General features: G+C 43.9%; 1 protein-coding gene across 50 annotated transcripts in view; it reads right to left on the bottom strand.

The window, feature by feature from the left end:
- nfixa (nuclear factor I/Xa) overlaps window positions 1-24269 on the bottom strand; it is a 110958-nt gene that overhangs the window by 51707 nt on the left and 34982 nt on the right. For 38 of the 50 annotated variants that reach the window (XM_085774957.1, XM_085775088.1, XM_085775158.1 and 35 more), the window contains one exon: window positions 21827-22358. In XM_085774957.1, coding sequence (XP_085631083.1) covers window positions 21827-22358 — 532 coding nt within the window. Of the gene's footprint in view, window positions 1-21826; window positions 22570-23254; window positions 24189-24269 lie in introns of those variants that run through there. The other 12 variants (XM_085774984.1, XM_085775150.1, XM_085775080.1 and 9 more) reach the window with 4 other exon arrangements.

Genomic DNA, 24269 nt, shown 5'->3' with positions numbered 1-24269 from the left:
GTGTGAGCTGACATCTGCCTGGCATCTTTTCACCTTGCATGCTCTTTGACCATTCACTCCCCCCCCTCCCTTGTCTTTCATAAAGTAGGAGGAAAAATGACATCGCTCATCTGACAAAGGCAAACATCCAAACCACACAAATCCCCCCCGACACTCCTGTCTGACACTTCTTCACTTCTCCAAGGTGCTGTGTATATATGCATGTGTGTGTGTGTGTTATTTTCTGAGGGTGTATTTTTTTCACATGCCTCTGGTCTCACACAGAGAGACGTTGAGATGAACTCAGTGCCTCTGCCAGGTTTCTACTCACTGAGAGATATTGAGGCGTCTCATACTCTCTTGCTGGCTGACTTTGCTTGTGTGTGTGTGTGTGTGTGTGTGTGTGTGAGAGAGAGAGAGAGAGAGAGGGAGAGAGAGAGAGAAAGAGACAGAGTATCTGCTGGCCAGGGATGCCTAGATATGTCTCGACTCTCACACAAAACTGATAGAACGGTATAGAACATTAAACACATTGGCACATCCTTGTGTACTTTGCGGCAACACACACACATACGCACACACACACACACACGCACACAGAGCAAAAGAGAGAACCATAACAGCATGGGCTCCAACAGTGCCTCTTTGACAGATTTAAGTAAATAGCAGCAAACAAGCGATTATTTTTGGCAGACCAGTCCGCAGCCCATTCCAAGAACTAGGGGAGGTCCAATGGGAATGGAGGGAGATGAAATCACATAAACAGATGTGATTAAAGTCAATATCATATGTGTCATTACTCATTCAGATGTTGTAGTCCTTCGCTCGTCCGCACTTACACAAAAGCCAGCAGACACAAAAGCTGTGCTCTTTACTCTACGCTGCTACTCTTTCATTGGGTCTTCTTTTACTGCCATTTATGTTCAATCAAACCCTCAGGATATGAAACAGAAACACTTTAAACAGCCCCGAGGCTCATCAGATCTCAACATCTGCCACGCCAACATAGAGCAGAACGGGCCATAATGAACTGCATTTTCATATACACATGCTCCATGCTTTGCAGCTCAGCACTTGGGAATTCATCATGTTCTATTAGTTCTTTCAAATATGCAACATGAAGTTGTGTGGAAGGGCAGCAGGATCAGTGTGGGATCTGCAGCTGACATAGTCAAGTTGACCCACTATAAGTGGATTTGTAATCCCTGAGTGGATTTAAACTGTGTTTACTGTCACGGCCGTTGTGTGTGCGTGCGTGCATGTTTATTTCAGTGTCGCTGCACAGCTGCATCTGTTTCCCTCAGTCAATAACTCTTTTGTCCATACTGCTTTTCGATCATATGCCACTAATCATGTTGGAGACTAAAGCACAGTGCTTTCCTTATAAATGTAATGGAATTATGAGTGACACACAGTAGGTACAAATATTTCTTTCTTGTGCTCTGATGGGGGAAATCTACTAAAACAGTATAGTGCTACACAAACACATCCACACATGTGCAACACGCACACAATCACAGGGTGTTCTGGCTGTGCCCCGGAGAGGCTAAGCTGCTTTGGGACTGAGGGGAGCTCTGATACTGTCACCAGTTGATTACTCGGCCATTACCAACACCAGAGTCTAATGCTAATGTGGCACAGTCCCACGCAAACTGGTAAGTCAGGGTGTGCAGGGTCAAAGGGAGATCAGACCACTGCCAGAGCTGACCCACGAATGACCCTAAGTGTTTGGTTGCTACAAGAGTCTTCTTGGGTAAATTAAATCAAATTGGTTCAAAGGAGCTAGAGTTTGATACAAATGTAGCTGCAAGTGACCGTCGGGGCTTTTCAGACTAATGCACTGGTATTACGAAGGGTGAAGCAGTCAAAACATTGCATCCGCACGAGCTGTGGATGTGTCACCTTCATGTGAATGAAGCACTGCTGTTCTGAAAGACAATTTTGAGAGTGCTTTTTTTGGGTTCTGTGGATCTATGCATGCTGTACAGTATATTTAATTACATTTCATTTTATTTTTGTTGAAATACAGCAACTTAACGTGTGAAAGATTAGACTGACAGAACTGTGCTTGGATGAAAATACATCAAACACCAGTAAACTTAAATTCATAAAAAAAGGTATACTACTTAATAATGTGGGTTAACAACTATGGTGATTATTTCACAGTTCACTCAGGAGGGGTAAAGCTTACCATATTTCCAAAGATCCAGGTAAATCTGAGGAAAATTATATAGGATTTGCAGCCACAGACCAACTTCTAGATTTTCCCAAAATGACGTCAATGAGCTTAAAACCTGGGGAAAATCTTCTCATGTTTATTTACTGAAAGGCTTATGGATCATTAAGTAAAGTCAAGACAGGACTGCAGGAAAAAAAAACAGGTAGGAAAGTAAAAATAGGTTAACATAAAGTCTAATTTTGTTCAAGGTGCTTCTGGGCTTGTGAAGGCGGACATAATGTAATTAGTTCTATCAAAAGTATTTAAGGACCTAAATGTGAAATTACTAAGTCTGTGTTAGGATGGTAAGGAAAGATGAATTTAGCGAAGGGTACTTCTGTGTCTGTAGTGATAACATAGACAGATTAGTTAAGGAGGTGTTTTGGGTCAATAGGTCAAAATAGCAGTTGACTGCACTCCGTAACATAAATTCAGCTAAATAGCGTCACATTTGGATGAATTTTGAAGTTTCAGAAGAAGTAATTAAGAAGTTGCTTTAGGTTTTGAGCCCGGCAGAGGATGACAAAATAAGGATTTCTATTTCTGACAGGCAAATTGAATTATATGGAAGCCATATATTAGGATGTCAGATTATTTTAGTTTGAATTAAGTTAGTTCGGTTAAATTTACATTAGATTAATTTGATTCAGTTGACACTTTTTGAATGCACTTGAAGTTTATTTTTTGTATCAAAGGTATCAAAAGATGAGATGAAATGGAAAGAGATGAGTTTATGGTTGTTGGCAGTAGCGATACCGGTGGCCCTCGGGGAAAAACATTTACTGGCCCCTCACTAACACCTCTATGTGTGTTAGTATGTGTGTGAGTGAGAGAAAGAAGGGACATGTGTTTGTGCGAGAGTGAGAGTGTTCATTTATTGGCCCCCTGCTGCCACCTCTGGGGAGGAGCCGTCCAAGTGCTGAGTGACACACGCTGCTTAGTGTCTTAATGGAGGGAGAGGAGGGCCAGCCAAACCACAGCCTCTAGACTGGGATCTCACAGCCTGTAATTATGGAGAGATGTTAAAGTCACTTAGTGTGTCTGTGTGTGTGTGTTGTAGGCCTATGTGTGTGTAAGTGTATGCATGAGAAAGGTGGAGAAATAGGGTGGCAGGAAGATACTACTACATTCACAATTGAATCTGAGGTGTGTGTGTGTACCAAAGGACCTCAGTGCCTTTTTTATATTTGAATGTGTATATGTGTGATTTTTTTTCTTTTTTTTTAGTATGGCAGTGTATAACAGTGCCATGTGTCTCCTACTGCTCCAGCTGTGGCCACGCGCACAAACACACACACACACACACACACACAAGGAAAGGAGAAATGAAAGTTGTTGGGAACTGGAGCTGCGTTCAATTAGGGTAACCACATATTTACAAACAGTGGGGGGAAAGCTGCCTCTCTGTGACTCATCAGCCAAGCGGCACACTTGCACTTTTGACTCTGGGCCTGCCTCTCCCAACTGCACAGCTAAGAGCGAGGGAGGGAAAGAACAGAGGGACAGAGGGAGAGAAGGAGAGAGATGACAGGGTGTGGACAGAATGAAAAACACACTCGTGCCTGCTGGCTGTACATGTGTGAGCAACCACATAAACAAATACATATGTGTGCATACAAACACTTGCGCAAATTAAATGAGCTCATTTAAACTCCTGTGGTGTGAACAAAAGCACACAAATCCACACAGAACCTGCCTACTTTTAGAAAATGACTGATGGCCTCCAACACGAAACATAAATTCTGGTTGGGAAGAGTCCCCGTTGGACAAAATGTTTCCAATTTACAAAGTGGATCTTCACCACGTTCGACTTTTTAATGATGAATGTGTGATAACATTTATACAGTAGTCTGGATGCAGACCTCTAGTGACAGGACCCCTTATGCTGCGCCAGAAAAAAGAGTGATTGTAGAGAGATTTTTAGTTTGGTATTTAAAAAAAAAAAAAGTATATGTGGAAATGTTATGTTCAAATATTGGAGCTTGCTATCTGCTATCTGTACTGTCAACCCTCCAACCTGTGACTTAAAAGTTCCAGATAATATAACATGACCTGATCTTATTGCAAAGAGAAGGGGTTCTCTATCTCTGTAATTTTCCCTATTTGAATATATGTCTGGTCTTTCTTTACATTAAAAATACACCAGTTGTTCCTGCACGTGTCCATGTAGCACAGATGTATCTCTTCCTGTGCCTAATGGGCTGTTGTCAAAAACCTGCTCATGTGCATGTGGCCAACATGAGAGCACATCAAAGCAGCGCTGAGAAACCCTGGCCTTGCTTTTTCTCCTTGACTGTCAGCGCCTTGAGAGAGAGCAAACGGAGGCACAAGGCCCTAAGTGTGAGTGCTGTTTGTCTTGACTTGACCTGGGTGTGTGCACGCGCACGTGTGTGCGCGTGTGCATGCATCTGTGTGGTGAACCACATCAAAGACAGCAGAGTGGCTCAGTTGTTATGACCTTTGACCCTGGCATGCTCCGAGACAGAGGGAGGGTGGCGGAGGAGAGGAAGGAAAAACAGTCAAGCACCCCCTGCCGCCACACACACACACACACACACACAGAAAAGGGTGGGATACAAAATTACAACAGCTATGGAAAGAGATGTAGCAATTTGTCTTATTAACTTTTATAGAAACCTGAAAGCAGGCACACACGAGTAAATCATCAGGGCGCTTATTTGCACATTATGCACAACTCACTAAAACTGTTGTGCATATTTTCCTGTCTCTTCTCTCCTCTCGCACATCTTTTTCTTTGATACAGCCCATCCTCCATCCTGTTGAACCTGTCTGTACCGCAGCGTCTCCTTGACTCAATCAATTGCAAATGTTCTGAATCATTCGCATTTGACTTTGGTATGAAAATTGAGGACAAATGGAAGAGTTTTTTTGGCCCTTGGATGAACACTTTATCTGTCTCTCTTTTCATCATTTGTAGTAAGCGAATTCTTCAAAGGTGATCTCTACATCTTTGCTGAATTTATTTTTAGCCGACGGCGGATATAACCTAAGTCCTTGACAAAACATCAAACGCCGGTTTAGCATGTGTGTGCACGGCACATGAGTCACTGGATCAGTGTAAGTGTGAGTGTGTTTTAACATGTTTGTCCAACCTGCAGTAAATGAGTCATTTACTCTCTGTGTGTGAATGTACATGTGTGTTTCTATACGTGTGTGTTGCCCGTGTGTGTGTGTGTGTGTGTGTGTCACAGCTGTAATAACTTACAGCTTCCTGCATTTCAGCTATGCTGTCACGGTCCATTATAATGTTCCTTCCACACACGCGCACACACACACACACACACACACACACAGACAAACTAATGAAAACATTTCTGAATAGCACTCATTTGAGAACAACAATATCCCAGTCGAGTAATCAGAGAGCTGCAGTTAAATGATACCTAAACTTGGTCTCTGATCACCACAGGTCTGTCCCGTCAACTGCAGAACTCACTTCTTCTGCAGGTGCTGACAGCATGGATGTTTCCACAAGTGCATGTGTCTGCAGGGTGGGCAGTGTATACTATATATCCAGTCTGACTGTGCACTGGGCATTGTGTGCGACTGCACTGTACATATGCTTATGCACATATATGACTGCGTGCCTGTGTGTCTTTTGTGTGTGTATATAAAGCAGCCCTTGACAGCCATTGGGGGCGGCGGTGGTGCGGCCGGTGTGTTTGCCTTGGCAGCAATTCAGCATTCCACATTCCTCTGTGATATTCAGTACTGTGACCTCAGGAAACCCGCCCTGCAGAGAAGCTCTCTCTCTCTCTTTTTTTTCTTACGATCCTCCTCTCTGAAGACTCCCTTTCTTTCTTTCTTTCTTTCTCTCTTGCCACCTCCCCACTTCTCTCTCTGTTTCTCTCTTTCCCTCCATTTCTCTCTCTCTATCACTCCGCCCTCTTTTCATATCTGAACTTGGGAAATCATCTGTCATCCACCACCCCCACCCCCCACCCACAGTTTACTTTCCCTCCTTCCTTCTCTCTGAAAAGGGTTAGGGTTTCTCCTCAATGCTCCCCATTTTGTTCTGACAGAGGTCCCCTGACAAGGCACCTTCCTCAGCGCTCCATGTTTGAACACACATCTCGCTGCTGTCACTAAGAATTCACAACATTTCACACTGTCCCGGTTACTCAACGTATTACTCAGATGCATATTTTTCCTTTATTAGGAGTTCCTTCTGCATCCACAGTACAGTCAGAGGCCAGAAGGAGCAATTCCCCCTTCTCCCAACCACTTTCCTTCTTCCTCAAGACTTTCACTACTTCCACTTTTATACACATAAAATAAGCACTGTAACTCCACATAGTCAAGTATTTACTCTGTATCGCATTTGATTAGACTTTGTACTAAGAATATTGGTTATTAACCGGTTCCCTTCCTCTCCCTCAAACTTTCTGTCTGTTTAGTTATGTGTCAGCAGACTACTCCTCTTACTCCTCCCTCTTCTCTCCGAGGCCCTGCCCACATGCCCAGAGAGACATTTCACCTGAGATGACCCTACGCCCGGGGCATGGCGGTTCCTCCTCCCTTCCTCCCTCCCAGCTCGCCTCCCTCTTTCCTCCCCCTTTTAGCTTGAGCTGTAAACTACTACACATACTTAAAACACATGGCCGCCACACCTGCCACTGAGAGGCACAGGGCTAAGACAAAGACAAAGAAAGGAAAAGGCAGGCAGACCAATGCACATGAGCTAGTGAAGTTTAAACAATATCCAAGTATAAACTAAGAAATGATGATCAAATTCTTAAAAAATAAAAATAAAAAAAGCTGTAACTTTACATATAAGTAAACTGAATTAAAGTAATGAGAAACAGTGGGATTTTTGGAGTAAGGAATTAACCTCAGAGGGAGCAACCTAAAATCCGAGACAGGCAAAAAAATAATACAAAATAAAGATAACAATTGCAGACAGTAACCCCTCCCAAACGAGGCCTCTCCGTGTTATACTGTAGCTATCTACTATGTGCAGTGTGTGCACTGTGTGGTTGACCCACATACAGTAGAGCGGAGCAGAGCAGGGGTAAACTGAGGTAAAGGGTGGAGCAGCCGGTCAACCCTCTTATCTCCCTGTCACTGTGACACTTTCGTCTATCTCAAGTGCACCTTTATATGGTTTGAGCATGCGGCAACAAGGCCCGTAAACTGCTGAAGTCATAAAAATAAACACGGCAGGCGAGGAAAGGCGAAGCAAAAGAGAGAGAAAGGCTGGCATGGGCTTGTATAATGTGTGACATGGTTGTTTGTGTCGAGGAGCGAGCGCATCATAGATAAACACACCATAAGGCCACACAGGTCAAACGTCACATAGTGTACATGTGGCGCCATACTTTTTTTTTTTTTTTTTTTCTATATATTTTTTGGGCTTTTATGCCTTTATAGATAGTACAGTTGAGACAGACAGGAAATGGGGAGGCAGAGAGAGGGGGCATGACATGCAGCAAATGGCGCCCGACGCGGGACTCGAACCGGGGCCGACCGCAGCGAGGACTGTGCCTCTATACATGGGGCGCCCGCTCTAACCACTACGCCACGCGACGCCCCGTGGCGCCATACTTTTTATGCATGGTTTGAAACATTTGCAAATAAGTGAACAGTTTTCTGTGTATTTCAAAACTTTATAGTTAACAGAGAGGAATGTGAACATGCAAGTGGGCATATGCATGCTTGTGGGAGCCTGTGCACGTAATTGCATATGTGTATATGTGTCGGCACCGACTATGAGCGAGCGTATGTGTGTGTGTTTCGGATTAAGAGCTTCACCCCTGGACCTCGAAATTAGATAGGGGATTAGCAGGACACATCCGCCACCTGGCATTTTAAGCCCCGCAATTACAACAACAACTTTTAATCAACAACAGCCACACATGTTTCACACACAGTCAGAACTCAGCAACTCATTCATCTTCTCCCTCATCCTGCTCTCTCTCTCTCAGGCTGTCACTGGGCTGACCCCGCAATAACACCAGGCCACATGAAGGGCAGCTGCATGCTAGTTTTTTAAGGCTGATCATGACCCACTGTATTAATAAGGATCAGCCTAGATTGGGGCTTGTTAGCACTGTGCACTGGGCAAGGATTTAGCATCCAGTGTGACTTTTACTTGGCACATGAGTAGGATGTGAAGCAGTTGGCGCTAGGCTAGAAGGTAGCATCCCATTAGCACCTGTGCAAGGCATTTACCATCCAAAGAGCATGGAGCCATGCTAGAAGTTACTAATAATGTGATACCTCATTGATCCCCAGTAAAAATGTTTTATTTTAGTTGCTAGGCTCAGAGGGGTCAGAGGTCAGCACTGGTTACAGAGTAGCACCTCTGGAGCCGGGAGGGATTCGGTGCCTCATTTAAGGCCTCTTAAGGTTGGGTACAGTACTTGCTGTCTGGCCACCAGATCTTTAACCTGACTCACTAAGCCACCCTGCTGTTATTCAAACCACCGGTGCCAATACGGCTTTAAGCATAAAGCAGACCTTGACAATGAAATGTGAAATAACACTTGACAGTAATGTGAGGCACATGGGAAGACAGTAAGTCAGCTAAGTTTTGCCTGATATTCTATAAAAAAAGTGTGCAGAAGGATTTACACTCATTGCATTCACAGAGCTAACTATATCTTTCTGAATAGTGCAGGGTGGGGGTATTCAGTCCATGTGAATGCATTGCGCCAAAGAAATAAAAAGCATCAAGGGCAACCAAACCCCTGACAATTCTGCTCCATTTCATGTCCAGCACGCAGTGGGGAGGAAGACACAGCAGGATAGAAACCAAGCTAAATACAAACAGCAGCCAGACACCATGAAAGGAAACAAAATCATGTTCTTTTTCATGCACACCTCCAGTTAAACGCGCTAATACACAAAAGTCCTCCTGTGTTCAAGAGGCAGTTTAGGCCACAAAGTGAGTGAGTGAGTGAGTGAGTGGAAAGAAAGAATTAGCCTGTATGCTATTCACTGCCAATAAGCCAATAACCAAGACTCAGGCATGTACAGTATAAAGTAAAATAAGCTGTCCAAAACTCATTACATATAATAAAAACTGTACTCTGGAGTCTGAGAAACTGTGATTCAGATAGAATTCAAAAGAGAAAAAAAAAACAAAGAAAAAAGAAAACTATTTTGAAACTAAGTATAGAGAAATCCAAAATAAAAAAAACCCAATCAAATGAAAACAAAGGAGGGAACAAAGAGAAAGGGAGCACAACTCTGCATTTTTTCTTTATTAACAAGCAGCGTTTCCATCCAACATCTCAGATAGCAATCTACCGCAAATTAGGACCAGATTTCTTTAATTGACCATCATGTTGCTTTTAAAGATGAAGTGCCACCTTGATTTACCACTACTCTCTAAGAAGGTGACAGCCAAAAAGAAGGGAGAAACAGAAGAGAGAGGGAGAACGGGAAACAAACTGATTGGGCTAAAAGAGAAAATGAACACGACGAACGGACAAAACCAAACAGGGAATTTGAGAGGGAGAGGGAAACAGAGAGAGACAGAGGGAACAGAAGAAAGGAGGGTAATTGCAGGAAAAGGGGCTCATTAGTCCGTCACTATCCTCAATCTAACCCCCAATTTCAGGTCAGGAGGAACACAGAGAGAGGCTAGAGGAAAAAAAAAAGAAACAAACAAGGACGGAGCAACTTAATAATACTCTATCTCCTGTTTATGCAGTCTCAAACAAACGTAGTCTTAAAGTTTTCTCCCACTCTTCAACTTTCTACCTCTGGCCTCTTTACACTAGCTGGCAGCGCTGAGCATGCACACTGCCGCCAGCCCCGTCATGGATCACACACCATATCTCCTTACACACCTCGCATGACGAATTCACTGTTTCCCTGCCACAGGCTGAACTCACTTAGGAGTGAGGTAGAAACACTGACTTTGTCCTCACAAAAAAAATAGGGGGGGGGGGGGATCACAGAGGCAACAGAGTGGTTAAAAGTGGATGAGACTTAACTATCGGTGAAACAGTTCTGACTAAACCGTCCATAAATCCTTCTAAAAAACTTCACCGCCAAACTGAATCTGAGCTGAGGCAAATTGCATTCTGCTACTTTAATCAAGTGAAACCCTATTGTACCAGTGATTGGCCCGTGACCAATTACGGATACTGACTCATACTTTAAGAAAGCAGGGTGATGAGATATCCATTCCTTCCCTGCAGAGTCAATGTGTTGCCCTACCCACCACTGCGCAGTTAAGATCAGGAATGTACTGTACAGGGAGCAGCAAACTTTCAGTCAGGCTGCAGTAGAGTCACAGTCTGTTGGCTGGAGAAAGAGTAGAGAGAGAGAAAAGTGCCTCAACTGCATTTTACACTGATAATTTGACAAACGAGTCTGAGTCACATGTATTTTTATCATTTTACTCATGAGGTGAAGCACCACTTTTAGCACCTGCACTTAGCTCTCATTGGAAAGTCATCAGTTTCCTGAACAATAGCAGCCTGCTACCTACCTATTCCCCCCCATACTCTTATATCTTTGGTGTTTCAGGCAAAAGAGCTGGGTCCCGGCTACGCTAGAGAGCATTAAAAGCGCTTTGCTCTGCCTAAATATAGACACTAGGAACAATATACTCCTTACTCATGATATTTTTGGTAAATTGTCAGTTGCCAGGGCTGGAGGAAATTGAAAAGACGTAGTGTGAAGATGCTCCAAGTCAGCAGGACACTGCAGCTGTAGTCTCCTAAGCTCACTGTGCCACAGCAGGACAAGCCCAGCTGGAGGAAAACTGAGATAAGGATGAGCACCACATGCTTACCTACTGTAACAGCCTACCCAAGGGCTACCCAGGTGTCAGCTGTGTGTGCGTGTGTGTGCGCACGTGCTTGTGGTTGGAGGCACCAGGTGCCAATCCATGCAACAAGATAACCAACCCAAAGTGTCACTGGATTTCTACAGAATCTGGAGGAAGTGAAAATAAATACAAACATGCAGAAGTGTCCTGTCTATTTGGCGCACAATCTGGATCACACTAACATAATCATCACATTTAGTATGAGGAGTCTTGTGTGTCACCTGCTTGTTTTGTTTTCCAATTAAACAGAGTGAAGCAGATGACCATACATCCACTTTCACACAGCAAGCCATGCACTCACACACTTTGTGGAGAAAAAAAAAATCTGTAGACAAATACAGTAAAACAACAACCTCTCACGAATGAATTTCATCGCTTGTTCACGTTGTCGGCCTACTGATGGTTTTCAGCATCAGTCATAAAACCATATTGTCTCAACAGATGCACAGTGCTGTGCACATCATAATCATTCATTTAAATATCATACACGTTCTGGCAAGACGCACACAGAGCCAAATATGTGCGGCTGAATATTTCCACACCACAGGAGAGAGGCATTGTTCATAAAACGTATATGCTCATATATACATAATATTCATAATACACTGAGAATGCATCTCTTTGCTGTCTTTCTGCCTCTCATTCTCTCGTCTCTTTCTCTCTCTCCTGCTCTCTCTCATGTGGGAGGCAGCGCTGGGCACCAAGCCATGCCACATCAATATGCGTACTGGTGAAATGCTTCCCCTGCTTCCCCCGTGCTGGAGCCGCCGAGGCCTGCAGCAGTGGAAGCGGTGGCTAATGTCACCGGATATGGCAGGTCATGTTAGCTGGTAGTTAGTTAACGGAGGTTAGCGAGCTAGCACTCCCACCGCGGCCGTGGCGCGGCAGGGCCAGGCTGGCCTTGTCGTAGCAACCTGCCGCGGCGACAGCCCGTTGACGCTCGCGACGCCAGCCAGTGCCACCCTGGAGGCACCTTGGATCCTACCCAGGCAAGGTTCCCTGGGAGCCTTGGTTGCCATGGTGCCAGCCGAATTTGGGTCCAATAAACGTGAGGCGAACAGGCGGTGGGCTGGGGAGGGGGACATTGGGGTGGCAAAGACAGAGGCTAGGGAGAAGGGGAAGGGGGGGTTTCCTGGGTGTCATGGCAACCCTAAAATCAATCCTGTGCTTCTAAAGGAGTCAAATGAAAAAGGCCTGTTTTGATAAAGATATATTAATGGAAGGACATTAAAATAACATCATTGATAAACTATAAAAGACAGGCAGCAACAGAGAAATTGAGAGTTTGTGCATGCGGGATGCTGCTGATAACCTAGACAAAGGGCTTTTTAAAAGAGACTCTTGGCTGTATGAATGAAAAGATTAATGCATTATACGTCCTCTATAACTCTGAAGCTGGAGCCTAAAGGTATAAAGCTCAGTTGTCAAGTTAAAGTGACAGATGCACATCTCATATCCTACTCTACAAGGCCACTTCTGTGAACATGATGTGCTCTCAAAGGATTAGAGGCAAGTTAAAAATGGAGTAATAATTGTTAACATTCACACTTAAGAGTGGCACAATTAAATTAAAGCTTTTGAAAGGTGGCACTTGGATTCTCTGTCAGTCATAATTCAGTAAGTGGTTGGGGTGACTTAACCCTGATCTCTATATTCATTAATTTATCTCTCTTAATTAAAAAGTTTGACAGAAACGCATAAAGGAACTTTCTAGCACTTAGTTTACACTTGGCTCCCTTGGCTTACAGGCTGACGAGCTGAATCATGACGAGCTGAAGCAGAGAGCAATGCACACCACCTTGCTGTGGCCAGTTTACCGCAGTGTCCCTGAGACCCCAAGACTCTGCTCCTTCCAAACTCTCGGTTGCGTAAAAAAAAAAAAAAAAAAAAAGGACCTGCTGCTTGGCTCACAGGACTGTAAATCATGCAAAATAGAGCACAGCACTCAGTCTGGAAAAAATAACCATGTATAATGAGCAAACAGAGACATATGCACATATGCACTCTCACACACACATGTACGCCTGCGCATACAGGCGCGCAAGGCTTTGCCAAAAAGCACACCACCCCCTACACCGCTTTGTACTAGACACACAAACACATACTGTCATCGGCCTATCCCGCCATTCTAACCCCGAAAAACACAATCCTTCCCTGAATCCACGCTGGTGATAAAGAACAAACAAAAAACACACTATCTCCACCCCCACCTTACCCCACTCGTTAAGACTGTGTCCACCTCCCACCTGCTCTGCACACCCCCCCACCCTCCCCAACCATTCCACTCCAAACTCATCCTGTTATCTAAACAAGCGCCGTCCTCTCGTCAGCGTCAGTGGGTTCCTTTCTCTGTCTCCTCAGAGAAAAGAGAGACTCTCCTGTTCACAGATGAATGGAGTCTTTTGATAAAGCGCCGAGCCTTGTTTACTGCCACTCCATTTATTTACCGGCCTGTTTTTCAAGTCGTCATTGAGGGACACTCTACCAAACACCCCCCACCCCCACCCACTCTCCTCACCCCCTCAACCTCACCCACCATCTCATCCTCTACTTAACTACCACCCCCCCACCCTCCCATCCACTGAACACACATACACGTATACACTCTATCCCCCCTCTCAATCCCATGTCGCTCCCTATCCCGTTTCATCCTGCTTTCTTCTCCCCGTCTAGTGTCCTAGATCTGTGTCCAAACTGATTTGAAGCTTACTCGCTTACACAGACGCATGCCAAATTTGATTCTCTGCATTCTGCTGTGCTTCTCAGCTAGCTCGCTCGTTCGCCCCCAGCCCCCCCCCCCCCACCCCACCCCACTTTCTGTATTCTCTAAACCGCTCTTCTTCTCATGGTGTAACGAACACCAAACGATGCCCTCATGTAGGTCGTCTCTCAAGGAGGACATGTGGTCCGCCGCGAAACGACGAAGACACTTTCAACTAAAAGACAGACAGGCACGACCCGCCATGTACGATGTAAAATATTTCAACTAGAAAGAAATAAGTGACCAAACTTAATTAGTCGTCAAATGAAATGTACTGAGAATCTCATTAAGTGAAAGCAATAAATTTACACAAAATAAAAGAGAAACTAAACACCAATCAAGCTTCAGAGCCAACATAAAACACTTTGAGAGAAAATATTTTATCTCTGTATTAAAACAAACTCAATGAGCAAATAAAAAATGTAAAGATAGCGTTGAAAAGGCAGAATGCCAGGCTTTATAAACATATATCAACCAAATAGCTGGTGGCAAAACATCTTTGCATAGTAAATGAAAGAAACATCAGATAATTAAAAAAAAAAAAGAAAAAAAAAGAAACCACTCACAGTCAAGGCTCAGAGCCCATGATGGCCTGCTTTCATGAAAAACAAGGATAATGGTCCTATTGAGAGCTAAAATGTTTGTGCTTACAAGTTATTATACATTTTTCTGTAGCTGCAAACAGGAGTCCAGGGTGCTAATGAGGCTAGGGGAGGGCATTCATTTGAACCCTAAAGAGGAATAAAAGAAAAGGGGAACAAGTGAAAAGAAGAAAAGAAAAGAGAAGAAAGCGAGGATCAGAGGGAGGAGGTTGGCAGGAACTGTGTATGAAAATTTGGCGTCTTCCATACAGAGAGATATCATCATGCCAAAAACGGCCGCCGACACAACTCCTCTAACAACTCCCCTCACTTTCTGAACATCAAACTCCTTTGCTGGGTTGAACTCGCCCACATAATAATTTCTTTATTCCTCAACCCACATGTGCAAAATAAAATAATACAGAGGTTATTTTTATCTTCTTTTTTTTTTAAATTTCTAAATCAGAATGAACCAAACTTCTTTTGTCAGCAACCAAAAAATCAAAGCAAAGCAGAGCTGCTTCTTATAAGGAAAATAACAGGGGAAAAATAAATAAAAAGAAAGATAGAGAAACGCATTGATGCTTTTGGATTTAAGACGTAGTATTGTGACTCTCATTCTGGCCTGGCTATGGTTGTGTGGCGCTAAATAGCATTGTTAGCCAGACTAAGCAGCTGATGCCAGGGCCTCGCTGTGAGTGCAACCCGGTGAATAAGCCATGTTCTCTGGCTCTCGCTCCTTTCTGGCTGGCCTGCCTGATAGTGAGCACTGGCCACTGCACTCTTTCTCCTGCTCCTTCTCCTCCTCCTCCTCGTCTCTCTGAGGTCGGGAAACCCTCCTGAGTGGGTATATGGTTTTTGGGGACAGACACATTTCATGGTTGGCGCCGCTACAAAAGCCTGAAAAGAGACCCGGCACTGGGAAGACACAGTATTAATACAGACAATACCACCCCCTCGCTGCTTCTGACTCTCTCTTTTCTCAATAACCTCTTTCTTTCCCTTTCTTCTTCTGCTTTCTCTCCCCTTCTTTCTCCCCTTTTCTTGTTCTCTCTAGGATTTTTTTTCCAAATAAAAAATGTAAAAAAAAAAAAAAAAACCCACTCAGCTCAAGTAGAGAATGCAGTTTTTATCACTGCATGCTTAGCTTAACCTACACCCATTTTTTATATGACAATCGTTAATGTGTTTTAATGTGTAATTAAATCTCGACGGTAGGTATTATCCTGAGTTCAGCGGTGTGAGAAAACCTGTTTTTCCTTCTGAGAAAATGAAAAATTGCTAAGCTTTAAACCACTCAGTAGAAAAATTATTTATGAATAGTAATAATATTTTTTTTACAATATAAAAAAATATATAATATACCGGTATATTTATATGAATGCATTTAGGTTTCTATAATGGATTGCTACAAAATAATTCATCACATTATATCTAGGCTGACATAAATAGGGATGAAAACCATGCATCTGGGAACTCTAGATTAATATGTACAGCATTTTGTCAAAATACATTTCTGCACAAACAAGGTGGCTTTAACTCTAAATGATAAATCTTTAACCAAAGGAAGAGAGGCAAAAAGAAGTGCATCAGTAGTTATGAAGGACACGCGCAAAGGTAAATTTGACACTGACATTTCCCTTTTCAATTGTGAGAAAAAATGCTGAAAACAGCTATATCCATTCTTCTGCTTTTCTACCTGTGTTGCGTTTACAAGGGGGAGCTGCATGAGAGGAGAGACAGACAAAATATGATGGCTCGGTTCATTCAAAAAGACAGAGCGAATCAGAGAATGATAACAGAGCCAAATAGCAGAAACTGCTTCATTTGTCTGTTCCACCACGATGACGGTCTCCCGATTTCACTGGAATAATCTATTTACCACATATCTCCCAACACTGAAACTCTTCACACAAAAGGGAACAGATGCGGGAAGACCAGAAATGTTCAGGGGTTTTACTTTCTCCCGAGTCAGGCACAGCCAAAGAAACTGAGGCTTATGATCGCTATATAAACCCCCCCCACCCCACCCCCAAAAAAAAAAGCAGGGAGCTGTTTCTAGGACAAAGGCACCAAATCACTGACCATGCCAGTTTTCACTGGTCAATTTAATGGAAGACCAAACATAACAACATTGTCTTTGACTTGCCTTTCTCATGTTTTTTTTTCCCTCGAGTCTGCTTGTGTCATCATGGTCTCATGAGATAAACGCAGACCCTGAGGTTTTGGATCAATCTATGTGCGTCTGTGACACCCCAATGTTAGCCTCACGTCTTTGTGTGTGTGTGTGTGTGTGTGTGCGCGCATGTGTTGGAGCGAATGAGCACACAACAGGGCTTTGGCTAGCCCGATACCATTAGCTATCCAAATACACAGACTTTTTTCCAAAGCCAAGAATAGTGTGAGAAGACTCCTGCTCACTCTGTCTCTCTAATGTGACAGGGGCTCTCCCTCTATCTTAACCCCTCAGATTTGATATGTAGCCACCTCGGTGCGCCCCTGACGCCAGACAGAAAGACGGAGACGTGCAGAAGAAGATGCGAGCCTTGCTAAACGAGAGCCATCAGCGAACATTTACTGATGCCAAAGCCGCTCTGCATGTGGAGAGCTTTTCTTAGCCTTCGTGGGCCCCGTTCCCACCACACACAATACAAAAGCCCAGACCTGACCGACTCCCTCTGTGTCGAGATTTTTATTTAATCAAAACTCAATGCTCACTTCGCTGCTGAGGGTCATCCTAAGCTGCGCACACACACACACTCATACACACACACAGACACAAACAAAAACACACACACACACACAAGGATAGTCCACCCAGCCCTTGTGATGTCATGAGAGCCAGAGAAGAGATCCAGGAAGTAATTAACAACAGATTATTTTCACAAGAAGGGAAAAAAAACTGAGCTGCAGAGCAGTGGGAACCTGTGGAATCCATCAGAGCGCCCTGTCAACTTTTAACACGTCGCAAACCATTCATCATATCAGCCATGACTATTAGGATGCTTCACTTTCTCTCTACTGCACTCTCCCTCTCCTATTCCCTCCTTTCCCTCTCTTTTTCTCCCACATTTCTGCTCTTTTTTCCCCTCCATAAATCCACGATACTCAGAGAGTTTTCCTCACTGATGAACACAAGTGAGGTTTTTATTTGTGAATCCTTCCTGTGGTCAGTGAGTTGGCCAGGGAGGGGGGAAGGGGGGAGGGGGGGGGGGGGGCTGGCTGCAGCACTAGGGTTTCTCTGGGCTTTCTCACAGCATCGTCCAAGGCATGACTACTGCTATAGCGAGAGGGAGGCGGGATCTGGCACTGCAGAGCGTGGAGTGTGGAGCGGTCATGGCAGAAATGGCACGGCGAGCACATTTCACACCTCCCTCGGAGTGACTGCAAATTTCCTGTACTGCACTTTTGATTGGAAACACATTTGAAACATCTTTTCATCATCACACTTACAGTGTACAAAAGAAAGGAAAGAAAAAAAAAAGGCAGTAAGAAAGAGGTCCAAAGTATGACTAAGTGCACTGAGCTAACTTTGGACCTGACAAATGTGTTTTTTTAATCTTCTATTTTTCCAACCTTGGATAAATCAGAAATGTGCTGAGTTTAAGCTAAAACAGCACAAAGACTGTAAATCAAACTCTTCACTGAACACTATGAAGCAGCTAAATGATTTCTTCTACCCACCTATGCAGTAGTCGGACTAACACAAGTGAGAACTACGTCTAAACTAGTACCGTGAGCAAAGCCTGTCCAACAGTCACCATTCAGAGGTTATCAAAGGGACTTTGCCAGTTTGTGGTTCTCTGGCAGACCTTTGGCACTTCCGGGCCAAGAGATCATATCTTCATTATAATACCAGTCATTCACACTTCATAAAACACTAAAAATAATGCCCTACTCGTTGTACTGCACCACAGTCACTCTTTCCCCTCACCTCTATTCTCCGCCAGTATTTCAGTTACAAGGTTCAAAGATGCACTGCTCTGTCTGGTTTGTTGCTCTTTATCTGAGGTGACCAAAAAACAGAGGGAGAAGGTTGTGTATTGTGGCAGCATGGTTTGTTCTGTTAGGGCTGCGGTGTGTTATGCTCCGTAACAGAGAGGATCTCAAAGGCTGGCTGGCTGCAGAACAGCCTGAGAAAGCCTGACGGCAAGCCCAGAGATTCCCCGTGGCAGCTTTTGCCACTCTGTCATAAACAAAACACAAGACGTCTTTCTCTTCTTCCCACACCAACGGGGCTCGGGCGCTGCCAAACAGAACAATCACTATTGCAGCCTCTTCTCCTTTCCAACGCGCTCTCTCTCCCTCTCTCTCTCTCTCTCTGTCTCCTACAATATAAACAAAAGAGATCAGCGGAGGCTTTACCTCTGTGAGAGCAACAATGAGGGCGATGTTTAAGGAGACTAAACAAAAGTGTGCACGGGATCAAAGAGGAGCGAGGAAGACAGAGATGCTAAAGACTGACAAAACGCAAGCCAAACAAAAACAAACAATGCGCACATCTTGTCATTCATTGTGTGACTGAGGGGGGGAAAAAACACAACTGCACATCACTGTAACACAAATTCAGGCCTTCATGTCTGTTTGCTTACAAATACGCATTTACGACGAGAGGCGAGTGTGGTAACAGTGGCAACCTCACGACAGGTTTACAGAAAGTGGTTTGCCCTTTGCCTCTGCCTCTGTCTGTGGACCCCAAAGAGTTTCTCCAACTAGAACTTACACTGAGCACAGGCTCTTTGGAGGCAGATAAAAGTACCAAGGCACACTGTATTAGCCAGATAAGATAAGCGAGAGCACACAGTAAGTCCGCATTATGAATGGGCAGTGCACTGGGTAGCCCCTCCAACCATCCATGTGTTTTACTGTACTGCTGTAAACCAAAGTGCTGTGGTGAAGAGCTGCACAGCTACAAACTGGAAACTGGACAGCTAACCTTGGTCAGAGGAGGTGGAGAAAATCTGTCATGACACATTTACAATTTGTATGTGTGCAGTTTCAGAGTCCACATTAAAAATTAAAATACAATAGGTTTTCACTATTTCCATCAACTGCATAAGAGTGCTCGTCAAACATAAAGCACTGTAGTCACAACCACTGATTTTATTTTGAAAACCTTAAAATGACTTACATATATGTAATCATATAACACAGACATTTATTATTTATTGTGGGTAAGTGAACTAGGTTTTGGTCTTGGATCCAGAATATCCTAAATTATTTTGATCCCACATTTCAAAAAATCTTTGGGTCAAAAATTACTTAAGCACAAATTGCTTTTATTGTAATTAAAGAAAAAAACTACCAAAGAATGATATTAATAATAATTTCTTCTGAAACTGAAAAGGCAAAAGCAATGTATTATTAATTTACATGTAAAATGAGCTAAGCTTAGACAAATATATTATTATAATTTTGAATATTCTACGAGCATAAAGAGAAAATAATGCTTTAAATAGTGCTAAATGTTAAATGTTGCTAAAACACAAAACACAACTCATTCTCCCTGAATCTTCTGTAAGTGATTAAGAAAACACTTTTCTTTTTTTGCTTCACTGCCCCAGTTTTAATAAATCCCAAGTCACTGAAAATAAAATCAATTACATTTGTGGCTCCATTTTTTTTTAGAGAACAATTAACACTAAAACAGTAAGACAGATATTTCTTCGTGATCGTCGGGACTGCCCGCTACCTACGGTTTATCACTGTCACAGGCAGACCAACAGAGTGAAGCTGAAGCTGCTGCCAGGGTTTGGCTCGGGCAGTGTGAGGTGTTTGGCCTCGACTGAGATTTTGTGAGTGTGTATGTGTCAGAGAGAGAGAGAGAGAGCGAGCGAGCGAGCAAGAGAGACACTGAGCGGTGGCTGTGATAGCATTTGGCTACACTCATGTTAGCGGCTACCATAAGAGCAAAGGAGTTGTGCCTGGGCAGAGAGTGAGTGTGTGTATTTGGGCAGTGACTGGAGTACGCTGTATATATATGTGCATGTGTGTGTGTGTGTGTGTGTGTGTGTGTGAGGCTGGTTGAGTCACTGTTTGAAATTTCCAGAAAATTCCAGCTGAGATAATATTAGGTCATGAGCATGTGTTTGTATATGTAGCCAGCAAATGTGGGGGGAAAAAGCTACAACACAGCCAGTGTTTTGGCCGTGTGTGTGTAGAGTATGCGCATTGGAGGCTACAGCGATGTTTGGCTATGTGTGTGTGTGTGTGTGTGTGTGTGTGTATCCGTGATGGTGGCTGAGATACAACAATGTTTGGCTGTATCAAACTGTATCTATGATAGTCTTTGGCCCGAGTGTGTGCGCTGTGTGTGGGTGTGTGTACGCAATTGTGACTAAAACCGTGTTTGGCTCTGCGTGTGAAAGTGTGCTACAAAGATGACAGAGTTGTTTTTTTGTTTTTATGTTTTTTGTTTCTTCTTTTTTTTTTTCTTTTACCGAAATGTGTGTATCTTTTTTTAGCTGTGTTTGTATATGTGTGTGTATGGGTGTGAAGGTGGCAGCAATAGTACTGTCTGTCTGTAAGCACTGGCATTTTGTGTGTGAGTGTGTGTTTGGCAGCCAGGTCCAACGTGGTGCTAGCGTTCAGGCAGACGGTGAAGGCGGCAGCAGCCTGCGGCCTGAGAGCAGGAGACTCGCGGCTCTGGTGCTTCTCATACACACAGACACACACACACACACACACACACAGAAATCTGGGTGGTGGCCAAATGACGATCCCTGGCTACAATGGCCTTATCACTGCACATACACTTGAACAGACTGACTACAATCTTATAAACAGTGACTCTCGCTTATTGCACAAAAACACACAATTTGAAAGTGGTGATCGTCTCATAAAAACATTCACACACACAAGCGCGCAGACACACACACACAGACACAAGCAAATTCCTTCCTATAAAAAAACACAAAATACATCCTCGTATGAAGCCGCAAATGCCTCGCTCAGAAAAACGGACATGTACTTGCCAGTGCACGCTGGGTGAATGCCCTTGACAGACTCACATATTCTTTTTATTACTGCTGTTACTATGTTGTTATGTAAACAAACACTAAAAAACATAAGAAAATAAGGGGGGAAAAATACAAAAAGGAAAACTATTTGTTGTTTGTCGAGAGAACAAAAGCAAGAGGGGGATTTCATTTTGTTTCTCAGGGATATAGTATGTTTGCTTTATTAAATGTAATATTGTAAAATAAACACTTTTCTGAATTCATATTTTTAATCTGATATTTTACTTATAATCTCAATTATTTCCGAAATATGAAACACCCTTTTAATGCGTTTCTGAAACCTAATTTACTTAGGTTTGTTTTTATATTTTTTTATTTCTCTATTCAATAATGTGCGAGTGTTTAAGTGTGTTTCTGTGTGCGAGTATGCAAATGTGTGTGTGCATCTATGTGTATGTATGTGGAGTGTTTATGTGTTGGCATCCCTCCCTATTATTGTCTGGTATCCAGTTGGCCACATACCTGGCGTGTGGACGAAGTAGGCCAGGTAGAGGTCCAGCTCCTTGACGGACACTCCGATGTGGTGAGGCTGGACGCACAAGCCAGGGTTGGTGCACTGCGGTGACTTGACCAGCCGTTCCCCGTCCGTGCTCTCCAGGGGGCTGCCCTTGAACAGGATGACCATCACCAGGTCCAGCCGCCACACCTTGTCGGCCTGGCGCAGGCAGTCGATGCGACGGATCTTGCCCTTCTGGTCGGGGTTGGACAGCACACAGCAGGGGGGCTTTTTCCCCGTGATGGTGAGCACAAAGTCCTCACGGAACTCGGGCCGGATGTCCTTACGGAGCTTGGCCAGCAGGCGCGAGGCCCACTTCTGCTTGATCTCTGGCTTTTCCCCCAGCAGCTCATCCTTCACTGCGCGTTCTTCCTCCTTGGACATGCGCTTCTCGTGCTTCTTGAAGTACTTGCGCTTACGGGCCTGCAGGTTGAACCAGGTGTAGGCAAAGGCGCGGACATGGGGCAGCAGGGCCTCGATGAAGGGGTGGAATTCATCCTGGATGAGGGAGGAGGACGGGGGGAGGGTGGAGGAGAGGGAGGAGGGGGGGAAGCAGGAGGAGGCAGTGGAGAGAGAGGGGGAGAATGGGGGAGAGAAGGATGGGGAGAGAGGGAGTGGGGGTGAGGAAGGGAAGAGAGAAGAGAGGCAGTTAGCACCGGCGCGCAGCATGGAGGAGCGGCGCCTGCTCTGTGTGAGCGGAGGGAGAGAATGAGCGAGAGGCGCCGAGAGAGAGAGAGAGAGAGAGAGAGAGAGAGAGAGAGAGTGAGTGAGTGAGAGAGAGAGAGAGAGAGAGAGATAGGGGGAACGATGCTTGACACTCTCCATCTAACACCTAACACACAGACACATCACACTGAGGGACACATTTTACCAAACACTGAACAACACAATGCTGAAAGACTAAGATATGAAATGAGAAAAAATTACAGATGTACTGTGATAGTTTTCTATAATGTTGGTGTAAAAATGTTTGTGCCTGCATGAATAAATATTTTTTTTTAAATATGTTGGTTATGAATAAAATATAATGCCAGACTTTCCTCTACCCACTGCAAAACTGTGAAACAATATCTATTCTACAAAAAATATTAATTCTAAAACAATGCCTTGTAACAATATCTGGAAAAAAAAGTAAAAACTTGGATAATTTATAAATGTAATGCATAATCACCATATAAACTATAATACGTAATGCATACAGCACTGAGACAATAAGAGAACTCACATACCAAAATGTAATTATTAAAGTGAAAGCAAGAAGTTACATTTATAAATTATACCACATATTATATTTGTCCATAAACAGCATAACTGTATTTGCACTCAAAAGTACTTTTCTAGCAGTCGTTATCACAAAACACATGTGAATAAAACAAGAATAACACGGTAGTTACCATTTTGCTTTCTCATCATAAATTCACCCGCCGATTGCAAAGAAACTTAAAACGCACCACCAGTTTAGGAACTGGATTGTTCAGTCAAAAGGTGCAAAGTGATGCTGCGTATATTAGAAAACAAAAGACTGAGGGAAAAAAAATTAAGCAAAAAGAGAAGCTGAGAAAGTGTCCAACAAAAGCAGCAGGGGGGAAAAAAGCTGAGAAAGAGGAGACAGGCCAAGGGGGCGCAGTGTAATACCAGCACAGGAACACAGGAGGTACTGTGGCAGAAGCTGCAGGAGAGGTGCTGTTCAAGAGCACAACAGAAGGAGAGTGTAGAAGTTCAGCAATCTCTCTGTGTAAAAGAATAAAAAAAAAAGAACTGGCTGTGCACGCACAAAATAAAACAGGTACCGCAGTAAAAAGGATCAAATTGTCAAACACCTAAACAAGCCTCTTTGCTTGTTTGCAAAAATATGCAGAAAAAAATATCTTGATGAAAAAACAAAACAAAAAAAAAAAGCTTGGCAAAGCAGCGCGTGCTATTGGTTCAATTCTGTAGGATCTGCATACGACTCACGGAGAGGGAGAGAGAAAGCTGGACAAGGGGGGTGCGGACAGAGGAGAAGAAGAAGAGAGAAAAAAAACAAAAAAACAAGAGGACCGAATCAATGTTGGAAGAGTGTGCACGACCGCTGGCAAACCCGAGTGCGATTCTTTTTTCCCCCTCTTTCTCTCCAACTCTGTCTCTCTCTTTCTCTCTTCCTCTCCACTTTCCTTCTCTAACCATTGACTGAGTCTGTGCCAACACGCAGAGGGCCCACCTATTTGGCACCGAGTCTCAAACAGCCCAGCCAATACGCACGCTCCCAGCGTTGAAAGGGAGGGAAGAGAGAGATGGCAGAGGGAGAAGCAAAGAGGTGGGGGGGGGGGAGTGGGGGGTGGTTGGTGGCTGGTAGTGGAGAGAGAGAGAGAGAGAGAGAGAGAGAGAGAGAGAGGGGAGGGAGGGGGAGAGAAGGGATTGTGTGTGGTG

This window comes from Trachurus japonicus, chromosome 1, assembly GCF_045865225.1.
Source record: "Trachurus japonicus isolate A0001 chromosome 1, Traja_1.0".
In the NCBI taxonomy this organism is placed as follows: domain Eukaryota; kingdom Metazoa; phylum Chordata; class Actinopteri; order Carangiformes; family Carangidae; genus Trachurus; species Trachurus japonicus.
This window is presented reverse-complemented; position numbering and strand designations above follow the sequence as displayed.